The sequence below is a fragment of the Oncorhynchus clarkii genome, chromosome 4, assembly GCF_045791955.1.
Source record: "Oncorhynchus clarkii lewisi isolate Uvic-CL-2024 chromosome 4, UVic_Ocla_1.0, whole genome shotgun sequence".
Taxonomy (NCBI): domain Eukaryota; kingdom Metazoa; phylum Chordata; class Actinopteri; order Salmoniformes; family Salmonidae; genus Oncorhynchus; species Oncorhynchus clarkii.
The window spans coordinates 17,526,074-17,538,775 of NC_092150.1; the positions used below are offsets into that span (position 1 = coordinate 17,526,074).

Genomic DNA, 12,702 nt, shown 5'->3' on the forward strand with positions numbered 1-12,702 from the left:
GTGGCGGTGGTATGGGGTGGCATAAGCTACAGACAACGAACACAATTGCATTTTATCAATGGCAATTTGAATGCACAGAGATTCCGTAATGAGATCCTGAGGCCATTCATCCGCCACCATCACCTCATGTTGAACATGATAATATACGGCCCCATGTCACAAGGATCTGTACACAATTCCTACAAGCTGAAAATGTCCCAATTCTTCCATGGTCTGCATACTCACCAGACATGTCACCCATTGATCATGTTTGGGATGCTCTGGATCGATGTGTACAACAGCGTGTTCCAGTTCCCACCAATATCCATTAACTTCGCAAAGCCATTAAAGAGGAGTGGGACAACATTTTACAGGCCACAATCAACAGCCAGATCAACTCTATGCAAAGGAGATGTGTCGAGCTGCATGAGTTAAATGGTGGTCACACCAGATCTCTGTATATTTTGCTGACAGACATCACTGGGTATAATAGGTTGTACATTAACACCGGGTAAAGCTGAGAAAATTAGGGGGGGGGTGACAAAAAAATTCACCAGCGAGATGGAACTCTATTCTGAGTATGAACAAAAACCCGAGGGAAACAAGGTGGAAGGGGTAGCGAGGAGGAGTGGGGATGAGTCTTGAGAGGCACAGGGGTCTACTGGGGAGGGGGTTAGGTGGAAATCAAAGAGGTTAGAGATTATTTATCCTGTGTAAGGTCTCCAAATCCTCTGAGGAGCATTGAACAGCCCTTCAAAAATAAATATCAGCAGCCTTTATAGCCAGTCAGTGCCAGTCATCAGGCCTGCATGTGAAATAAAATCTATTTATTTCATATCTGCGACGCAAGGGAATGCAGGGGCTGAGCGGAGAGCAGGCCCCCACAGCCCACTTAAATGCTGCTGCACATCCCATCATAGAGCAGAGGCTCCAATAGGACTCAATGTGTTGTAACAACGTAATGGCCGCTCTTCCGTTTTCCTAGAGTAAGGATGTGATTGAGCATTAATATTAATTTCCCAGCATCTTTGTTTGGTGCCGCTATAAGGTAATCAGTCAATTTAATTAATTAGGCCCTAATCTATGGATTTCACATGACTGGGAATACAGATATGCATCTGTTGTTCACAGATACTATAGGCCTCACAATGGTCATCAGGATCTCATCACGGTATTTCCGTGTTCACAATGCTGACATCAGCAAACCGCTCACCACACAACGCCATACACATGGTCTGCGGTTGTGAGGCCGGTAGTACAAACTGCCAAATTCACTAAAACGCTTATGGTAGAGAAATGAACATTCCTGCAGTCAGCTTGCCAATTGCACGCTCTGTCAAAACTTGAGAGATCTGTGGCATTGTGTTGTGTGACAAAACTGCATATTTTAGAGCAGCCTTTTATTGTCCCCAGCATAAGGTGCACCTGTGTAATGATCATGTGTAATCATCAGTTTATTGATATGCCACAACTGACAGGTGGATGGATTATCTTGGCAAAGGAGAAACGCTCACTAACAGGGATGTAAACAAATTTGTGCACAAAATTTGAGAGAAATAAGCTTTTTGTGCGTATGGAACATTTCTGGGATATTTTATGTCTGCTCGTGAAACATGGGACCAACACTTTACATGTTTCTGTTCAGTGTACATGATTTTTACCTAAATAACTACCTTGATGTTTAATTCCATGCTGAAATGTGTCTGATTTGCTTACTAGTAACATGATTGATATTGACATTTCAATATTCATTGTTGTTTGACTGTTGTATTACTTACCTGATCCTCCTTGATATTTCATTCTGATTAAAAAATGAAACATAACACTTGGTGTAAATCTTCTTAGTACGCATTCCCCATCACATGTACCTTAAAATTATATTGTGAAAGTCATTTTCATTAATGCTATTGAAATTGTGAAATGATTTCAATGTCTTGAGTGCCGTTTAACGTTTTATGAAATTGAGCACATTGATAGATATTAAGTCAACTTGGAATAAGCCCATAATTGAAACTGTCCAGCCTATCACATCAAATCAATTTCACTAAATGTATCTTATTTTTGTTTGCTGTCACAATTTACCATAAGGTGTAAGAAATTACCAAACTAAATTTGTAGCTAGAACTTTTTTGACCGGATACTTTTTAAAAACACTTTTTGTATTTTATTTTTTATTGAATTTCAAAACATACAATCTACCTGCAGTGAAGCCGCTCAACATGTACAATAAATTCAGTCATCTAGCAGACATCCAGAGTGACCCACAGGAGCAACCAGGGTCAAGAGCCCTACCCTAGGGCACATCGACAGATCTCCCACCAAGTCGAATCGGTTACCCAAACTAGCGACCTCTCTGCTCCCAACCGCCAGGCCACCAACCATCTAAGAGCCCCCCCCCCCCCCCACAGTTCCCCCTGAGAGTTCCCCCTCAACCATCCAAGACACTCACAGTCACCCCTGAAAAACCACCCGATGCGCCATACAAAAAATTAAAAACAACAACAGAAAACAACAATGCAAAAACAAAAGACATCAAGGACAACAAAACAGCAAGGCGTGTGTGTCCGTGTGTGTGTACATGTGTGCTTTTGAATGTGAGTGTGTGTATGCATGTGTACATGCGTACAAGTGCTTGAGTGGCATCAGCCTCAGGCTAACAGGCATTGGATTTGAACAGTTCCTTTGTAGTGTAATTTAAACTTCTATTTTTTTTGTTCGTTTTGTACTTTTATCTTGGACCGTCATTCTACCCCCCGCCCAGCAACTTCACTCCTACTTGTCTCCAGTTCCACGTCCCAACACTCAGCCCATACTTTTTACTATTACTTGAGAAGTTTCTTAAGAGGGCTACTTTTATTATTACTTCAGTAAATTACAATCTCAGCAACAGATTTTCAGTAATCTACCCACCTCTGCCCAAAACAACCACTATCAGCATGGCTACAACAGTGGCTACCAAAGTTGAGGACTGTTGGACATTCTTATCATTGGTACACGTAACAAGTTAATGGAAAAAAATATATATTTTTAATAACCAGTGAGCGCTGGTCCTTGAGGTGAGGGGTCCTGCGGGTATACGGTAGAGGGGGTCAGTCCCAAATGGCCAGTCTGGCCCAGGTCCTGTGATCTGTCCTCCCCGTAATGAGATTAAGTGAGTAATTAGAAGCTCGTGGACAGGATGGAGAGCCCGGTCCCCCAGTGGCCTGGTGCATGGTCCATCCCTGGTGTCATCATCTCCCCAGAACAGGATGTCTAATTAAGATCTCACCCTGTGTATGACTCTGGAGGGAGGTAGGGAGGTGTGGTCCATAAAGGACAAAGGAGAAATAGATAGCTTTTGCCTGTATATGTAGCAACTAGTTGAGTTTGCTAAGGCAGCTACAGTGGATTCGGAAAGTATTCAGACCCCTTGACTTTTTCCACATTTTGTTACGTTACAGCCTTATTCTAAAATTGAATAAATTAATTGTTTTGCTCATCAAACTATGTTTGCAAAGTTTTTTTTTTTAAACCCGTAAATACCTTATTTACATAAGTATTTAGACCCTTTGATATGAGACTTGAAGATGAGCTCAGGTGCATCCTGTTTCTATTGATCACCCTTGAAGTGTTTTTACAACTTGATTGGAGTCCACCTGTGGTAAATCCAATTGATTGGACATGATTTGGAAAGGCGCACACCTGTCTATATGTGGTCCAATAGTTACCAGTGCATGTCAGAGTAAAAACCAAGCCATGAGGTTGAAGGATTTGTCCGTAGAGCTCTGAGACAGGATTGTGTTGAGGCACAGATACTGAGGAAGGGTACCAATACATTTCTGCAGCATTGAAGGTGACCAAGAACCCGATGGTCACTCTGACAGAGCTCCAGAGTTCCTCTGTGGAGATGGTTGTCCATCTGGAAGTTTCTCCCATTTCTGCAGCACTCCACCAATCAGGCCTTTATGATAGAGTGGCCAGACAGAAGCTACGCCATAATGACAAAGGAACAGGAATGGACCTTCTCCAAACTGTTGCCACAAAGATTGTCTAGAACAGGGGTGTCAAAGTCAAATGGACGGAGGGCCAAATAAAAAAATCAGCTACAAGACGAGGGCCGGACTGTTCGAATGTTCATTGAAAATTTTTTAAATGACGCATATAGTCTAGTGAACCTAATTGAACCTACTGAAAACCTAACAAATATATTACAATATGATCAGATAAATAAAGCAATATTTTCTTATGGCTCTGTCAGTAATCTTTAATTTTCAACAGACACAAAAGACAAATTTCCTTTATATAAATATCCCCATAACATGAACATTAAATGAAAGAAACCGGTATTCAAGGCACCATCAGTAGACTATATTTTCTATTTTAGCAAAAGTGGGCTAAATTTACTTCAAAGAAAAAACAATAATAGCAATTTTCTATCATCCACTCAACTGAAATATTTTTAAAATATAATTGGATTGAAATACAAAAAAATAAAGTGCAAAAATCTATTAATCAAAAACAACACTTTGTTTAAGGAGAAGTAACATGCAGTGAAAACAAATATTAAATTTTAACTTTTAAACTTGAACTGAGTAAAAACTCTAAATATGTGATTGCACAGTAATGTTCACTTGTTTGAGGTTGAGGGTGATACTTGGTGGTGTCCCATCTTTTCCACAAGTTCATCAATGTTCGGGGTAAGGCTCTGAGCTGAAGAAATCCTCAGAATTGAGTGGAGGTGTTCAGCAGTAAGTCGACTTCTGTGTGATGTTTTGTTCAGGTTCATCAAAGAAAACAGTTGTTCACACAGGTATGTGCTGCCAAACATAGACAACGTTTGAGCAGCCTGGATGCGCAGCTGGGGCATTGTGCCGGGGAGGAAACGGGCGAACTCCGCAGCACCCACTGCCGCATATTTTGCCCTCAGTGCATCATTGCATTGGAGGTCAATCAACTCCATTTGGAGGTTTGGTGGTGAGCTTTCCACGTCAACAGCAAATGGGTTACCGAGCAGTTCCAACCTGCTTTTTTGTGCTTCAAAGTCAGCAAATCGGCGTCGAAAGTCAGCGGCAAGCATACCTATTTTATCAGCCAACTGTGTGCTCGGGAACGCACTGGTAGAGAGCTTCTCTTTCATGGTCTGGCAGCTGGGAAAGTGGCTCAAATTTTCTTTCCGCATCTGCGTCTCCCACAGAGTCAGTTTGGTTTTAAATGCCTTCACTGTACTGTACATATCAGAGATGACACGATCCCGACCCTGCAGCTGCAAGTTTATTGCATTCAGATGACTCGTAATGTCACACAGAAAAGCCATTTCACACAGAAACATTTCGTCTCGGAGTTGTGTTGTGTCTTTCCCTTTGCTGTCCAAGAACAGACAAATCTCCTCACGAAGCTCGAAACATCTTTGAAGCACCTTTCCCTGGCTTAGCCATCGCACCTCTGTGTGATAAGGCAAATCACCATGCTCCGTTTCTAACTCCGTCAGAAATGCCTTGAACTGGCGGTGATTCAAACCTTTGGCTCTGATAAAGTTAACTGTGCGCGTGATGATGCTCATTACATGCTCCATTTTCAAGGCTTTACCGCACAACGCTTCCTGGTGTATGATACAATGATAAGCTGTCAGCTTACCTGTCGCGTTTTCCTCTTGCATCTTTTCCCGTATCTTCGCCACCAGTCCGCTCCTGTGTCCACACATCGCAGGTGCTCCGTCGGTTGTCAAACCCACGAGTTTTTCCCAAGGCAGCTCCATCTCATTTACACATCTTGACACCTCTTCATACAAATCATGCCCCGTAGTTGTGCCATGCATAGGACGTAAAGCCAAAAACTCCTCTGTCACGCTTAGGTTGGAGTCCACTCCGCGGATGAAAATTGACAACTGGGCAATGTCAGAAATGTCGGTGCTCTCATCCACAGCCAAGGAATATGCAATAAAATCTTTTCCCTTTTTCACAAGCTGCTCTTTTAGATTGATGGACAACTGGTCTACTCTCTCGGCAATGGTGTTTCTGCTCAGACTCACATTTAAAAAGAGTTGCCTTTTTTCTGGGCAAACTTCGTCACAAACTTTAATCATGCAGTTTTTGATGAAATCCCCCTCCGTAAATGGCCGGGCTGATTTAGCGATCTCTTCTGCCAAAATAAAACTGGCCTTGACAGCAGCCTGGCCTTGTGATTTGGCTTTTTTGAACAGAGCCTGTCGAGATTTGAGGCCTCGTTTTAATTCCTCTGCCTTTTGTAGCCTTTGTTCCATGTCCATATTCTTGTTTTTGTCCGCGTGTTTCGTTTCATAATGTCGTCTCAGATTATACTCTTTCAGTACCGCCACACTTTCTCCACACAGAAGACACACAGGTTTTCCAGCTACCTTCGTGAACATATACTCCGACTCCCACCTTGTTTGAAACCCCCGGTTCTCAGTATCCACCTTCCGTTTTGCCATTTTTGATGGGTATCTGAAAGTTAATTTTACTGTGATGCTGACGACTGCTGTGCCAATAAATATTGAAATGAAGCAGCCTACTGCTCGGTGCGTCACCTTTGCATTGTGGGAAATGTAGTATTGGTGCGTGTAAAAGATCTGCGGGCTGCCGGCTTGCTGCGGGCCGGTTCTAATAATAAATCAAGATCATCCCAGGGGCCGTAAAAAACCTTCTTGCGGGCCGGATGTGGCCCGCGGGCCTTGACTCTGACATATGTGGTCTAGAATGTTCTTGTGCTGACCTTGCTTCCAGAGGCAGTTTGGAACTTGGTAGTGAGTGTTGCATCCGAGGACAGATCGGGGTCCCGTTCTGTGAGCTTGTGTGGCCTACCACTTCACGGTTGAGCCGTTGTTGCTCCTAGACATTTCCACTTCACAATGATAGCACTTACAGTTGACCGGGGCACTTACAGTTGAACAGAAATTTGACGAACTGACTTTTTGGAAAGGTGGCATCCTATGACGGTGCCAAGTTGAAAGTCACTGAGCTCTTCAGTAAGGCCATTATACTGCCAATGTTTGTCTATGGAGAATGCATGGCTGTTATATACCTGTCAGCAATGGGTGTGGCTGAACTAGCCGAATCAACTAATTTGAAGGGGTGTCCACATGATGTATCTACCTCAATTACCTTGTAACCCTGCACATCGACTCGGTACTAGTACCCTGTGTATAGAGCCAAGTTATCGCTACTCACTGTGTATTTATTCCTTGTGTTCTTATTTTTATATTATTTCTCATTTTATTCTCTCTGCATTGTCGGCATGGTAAGTGTTTCACTGTTATTCTATACCTGTTGTTTACGAAGCATGTGACAAGTAACATTTGATTTGAAAAAGACAGCTGAGTGTCATTGTTAATGCGAACACACACCACCACAATGGCAAAATCAATGGGCCTTTAAGGGGCATCAATCTTGACAGCACAAGACCCCTGCTTGTCTCCAGCGCTGACTGGTCGGGGATTTAGGGGGGGGTAAGGGGCTAGAATGCTAGGGAGGCCAGGCGGCTAGGGGCCAGAGGCTAGAGAGGCCAGGGGGCTAGAAGGGCCAGGGCCATGGGGGGATAAGAAGTAGGCTAGGAGGGATAGAGAGACCCGGGGAGCAAGATGGGGAGCTAGATGGTCCAAGGGGCCAGAGGTGCTGGGGGATAGGGGGATAAGTAGGCTAGAAGGGATAGAGAGACCAGGGGAGCCAGGGGGCGATGAGGAGCTAGGTGGTCCAGGGGGCCAGAGGTGCCGGGGGATAGGGGGATAAGTAGGCTAGGGGGGATAGAGAGACCAGGGGAGCCAGGGGGTGATGAGGAGCTAGGTGGGTCCAGGGGGGCAGAAGTGCTGGGGGATAGGGGGATAAGTAGGCTAGGGGGGATAGAGAGACCAGGGGAGCCAGGGGGCGATGGGGAGCTAGGTGGTCCAGGGGGCCAGAGGTGCCGGGGGATAGGGGGATAAGTAGGCTAGGGGGATAGAGAGACCAGGGGAGCCAGGGGGCGATGGGGAGCTAGGTGGTCCAGGGGGCCAGAGGTGCCGGGGGATAGGGGGATAAGTAGGCTAGGGGGGATAGAGAGACCAGGGGAGCCAGGGGGCGATGAGGAGCTAGGTGGTCCAGGGGCCAGAAGTGCTGGGGGATAGGGGGATAAGTAGGCTAGGGGGGATAGAGAGACCAGGGGAGCCAGGGGGCGATGGGGAGCTAGGTGGTCCAGGGGGATAGAGGGGGCTAGGGACAAATAGCTGGGAGATGAGCATGCCCAGTTATCTCTTTTGGCCTTTTCTCGATCAATCTCTAGAAATTAGGCTGTCCTTTTGAACATTGTGTCATTTGACAGGCGGCCAAGTTGCCCGCTGTCCTAATCTATCCTAACCCAAAACAGACAGCGGTTTCTAGGTAAAGCTGATGCAGAAGTGGGACATGGGAAGGATTGGCTTCCTGCTCTCGTTTTCTTTGTTTTGCCTTGCCTCTCACTGTCTCTCCCTCTCTCTGTCTGCCTCCCTCTCTCACTCTGTCTGCCTCCCTCTCTCACTCTGTCTGCCTCCCTCTCTCTCTCTCTGTTTCCCTCTCTCGGGCTCTCTCTCTGTCTGCCTCTCTCTCTTTCTGTCTGCCTCTCTCTCTCTCTCTCTCTCTCTCTCTCTCTCTCTCTCTCTCTCTTTGTCTGCCTCTCTCTCTCTCTGTCTGCCTCTCTCTCTTTGTCTGCCTCTCTCTCTCTCTCTCCCTCCTCGTCTGCCTCTCTCCCTCTCTCTGTCTGCCTCTCTCTCTCCTTCTGTCTCTCACTAACTGAGGCATGGAGAACCTCTCCCTCTCACAAGGCTCTTCAGAATAGAGCACCATAGCACTCGTTTCATCACACACTGTCACTACACACTGTCACACAGTATGAACACACCCCCCCACCCAAAAAAACTTAGAGGATGTTCCTTCCCTTCATCACATTAACATCTATGCAGATCCGTGGAGAGTAAGGAAAGACCAGAGAGATCAAAGACGACAAAATTAAGGCCAAGTGAATGAGGATCTTGGCAAGGGCCCTGTGAATTTTATTTATTGTTTGGCAAGCTATGCATGCTCCCACCCTCCTTCGCCTCCCCCTATACTCGCTTGTCTAGAACATACACCTACGTTTAAGCAAACAGATTGTGTGTGTGGAGTTGTGTGTTTGGCAGAGGGAGGCCAGGGTTAGACAGACAGGCAGACAGACAGGCAAGCAGCAGAAGCCACTAGCTGCCTTCAGTCCCCTGCAAAATCAACCACCGTCTCCTTAATTAAAATGAATACGCAGAGCATCAATTAGATAAACACAGGCAACAGAGAGAGAGAGAGAGACTGTGAAAGAAAGGGAGAGAGAGAGATTGAAAGAGAAAGCGCAAGAGAGAGGAAAAGAGAGAAAAATAGATACAAAATGAGAGAGAGAAAAAAGAGAGCAAAATAGAGAGAGCATAAACAAGAAACAGAATGAGAGATAAAAAAGGATGTCAGAAAATAAGACAAATACCTCCACGGCTCTCACTGTCAGCCGGCTTCACCTGGATGGGGCGAGTCATCTGGAGAAAAAACAATAGAGACAGAGAGGTTAGTCCTGGTGTGTGGAACTGTCGTCACCACAACAAGGTAACAAGCTTGAAGTGTCATGGCCCTCTCCCACACAAACAGCTGTTCCCTGATACTGATCAAAGTGCCATGGCGTATGGTGGGCACCAAGAGGGATGCAAGTTGGGTTGACACTCAGTGCTACTCACTGGAGAAAAATAAGTCCCGCACGTCTCATATTCACACGATTAGACAATCCGAATGGCCTGAATGGTGCACGCTGTCGGAGGGTATGTATGTGTGTGTGGAAGCGCACACCTATGCGTGCGTGTGTGTGTGTGTGTGCATGACTAAGAGGCAGGCCAAGTGGATCCAGACACAGAGGAGCGAGATCAATGCAGGCCTATTGATCCACAAACCCTGAGCTGAGGAGAGTGCCTGGCTGGGAAGGACTTTCTGGTTAGGAGGCTCATAGTAATCCACTAGAACCTGATAAGAATGGTCTTTTTTGGATTAGATGCTTCTGTCATCACAGCCTTTATGTCACGCTTTTCCCCCGACTTTCTCCCTCCTTTTTCAATATTATTTTTCAAGCTAAACAGCTTTACCAACTTATTTGTTCCCCTGCAAACTTTCTAGAACATTCCCTGAATTACTGAGTGTTTGTTAAATTACCAGCTACATGCACCTACCGTAGTTTGCAAACAAATCAAATCCACTGATGATACGAATGAATCCTTTATATCACAAAAACACATACACCCACACAGGTACACACAAAGGCACACATACATTTAAAAAGTAGTTTATGTTCAAAGAGCAGGAGACAAAAATAAATGGCCCTGAATAGTTTTCCATTTACTCCCCCCTTCTCCCCCCTCATCCTCCAGTGTTTCAGTCCAAATGAAACCCTTTGTCGATCTAAACAAATTGTTTTAATAATAACGCAGCAGGACGATTCTTTTTATGAAAAAGATGCCAAGATCTGCATCGATTTGTGACAAGATTACCCAAATATGCAAAGCAATCTCCCTCCCTTCACGTCCCTCTCAGCCATCTGTAACCTGGAATGAAGCACCTTTGTATTGCTCCACAACATGGCTTCCCTCCCAATTCCAAGTCAATTCACCAGATTTTTTTTAAAGAGTCCAAGATCACCATTTTTTTTCACTGCAATTTTTTTCTTCTCACTGATCAATTTTTTTTCTACTGTCCAATTCCCAGGCCGACAAAAGGTCAGATTTAAAGACAGGGCAGTGCTATAAAAGCATGACTTGTTCAAGGAGAAACACCATCATCGGATTTTAAAACATCTCAATAATATTAAGCTGATATATGAGGGAAAGGCCTGGGCCACATGCATTAAGTGCTAAACGTATCTATTTTCACCTTGAGGAACGAAGCAACCTTGCACAATGGAATTATTCCATAAATTTACCCATCGTAAATAATAAATAGCTGGGGCTAAGTCTTTTGAAGGTTTTGGACCATGCTAACGCTAACCCATTTACTCAATATGAACACTGCCTTTCCCTGTAGGATCCCTGTGAGCCAAGATGACCTCACCTTAATGTTGCGGTTACACTACAAAAGGGTCTGCCTCAGGACCGCAGGCGGGGGAACTTACTGTTGAGTACACAAGGTGCAATTTCGAAGCGCACCCCCATCTTCATCGACCTGCAGTGGAGCAGGTTGAGAGCTTCAAGTTCCTCGGTGTCCAAATCACTAAGGACTTAAAATGGTCCACACTCATGCAAATAGTCGTGAAGAAGGTGCGACAGCATCTCTTGTTGTGGCGTGGTCCCTCAATTCCTCACTAAGTTATATAGCTGCACCATTGAGAGCATCTTGATTGGCTGCATCACTGCTTGGTATGGCGACTGCACCACCCTTGATCGCATGGAGCTATGGAGGGTGGTGCGGACAGCCCACTACATCACTGGGGCCAAGCTCCCTGCCATCCAGGACCTCTATTTCAGGCAGTGTGAAAGGAATGCCCATAAAATTGGTAAAGACTCCAGCCACCCAAGCCATAGACTGTTCTCTCTGCCCCCGCAAGTCAAGTGGTACTGGAGCAACAAGTCTGACATCAACAGGCTCCTGAACAGCTTCTATCCAAAGCCATAAGACTGCTAAATAGCTAACAAAATGGCTACACAGACTATCTGCATTGACCCTTCTATTTTATTTCTACTTTTGTCTCTATACACACTCACACACTCTATGCACACTCTACACACTCACTCACACAGACTCACACTCCAACACACACACACACTTCATTTGATCACACACACAACACGCATACGCATTCATACTGACTCTACATGCAGGCACACACACTTACATAAAATCATCAGATGCGCTGCTGGTAGTCGGTTTATCACATATCCCAATGCCTGGTCACCTTACCTTTATACATACAGTATCTAACCCTACCACTCCAGTATCCCTGCACATTGTAAGTAGGGTAATGGATCTAATCCTGGAACTGACCCTGTAAATATATAGCTTACTTACTTTCTTGTGTTTTTCTTATTTTTTATTTCAATTTCTTGTGTTTTTCTTCTACATTGATTGTTTGTAGCACTACTAATATTGATTACTGCATTGATGGGAAAGAGTAAGCAAGAAAGACATTTCACCGTACTTGTGCCCATGACAATAAAAACTTCAAACATGAAACTTGGCATAAGCCATGGCAAAATGTGTAGAATTGCAGGAAATTTGCTTTAAAACTGCAACAAAAAAAGTTCTGTAAAGCAAATGTATTTGTTCACCTTTTCTTAATGAAATACGTTTTTCTGCTAACAGATTTATGTATGTGTACCATTATAGTTTTTAATACCGGTGCTGAGTTCATGTGTTTTGGCAAAATGTTAAAGCTAATAGGCTATGTTTTTGTAGATTGACTGTGGTGAATGATCTACAGCAACCAGTGTGATTGATATTGGCCGGGGTCATTTTTGCTTGTTTTTTTCTGTTCTCCAAACAGCCTTTTAGAGTTTTTAAATTGTATAGAAATACACTAAATAAGTTTGAACTTTCTTAAAATGTCTTGTACTCAATGCACTAAAACATCCCACATTCAAAACATCATGATGGATTGAATATCTTACTGTGAAAAATATCCCGAAGACAAATTCAATGTTCACTGAAAACATTGGCACCTTCACAATGGCAAATTCAAATGTACAATGTACATTGTACAATGTTCAAAAGTACAACCAAGATGGAGAAT

At 44.3% G+C, this 12,702-nt stretch overlaps 1 protein-coding gene across 1 annotated transcript in view; it reads right to left on the reverse strand.

Annotated features, from left to right (window-relative positions):
- The window catches only part of LOC139406520 (CUGBP Elav-like family member 5), a 372,414-nt gene that overhangs the window by 138,723 nt on the left and 220,989 nt on the right, over nt 1-12,702 (reverse strand). The window contains exon 3 of the mRNA XM_071149184.1: nt 9,427-9,475. Coding sequence (XP_071005285.1) covers nt 9,427-9,475 — 49 coding nt within the window. The remainder of the gene's footprint in view (nt 1-9,426; nt 9,476-12,702) is intronic.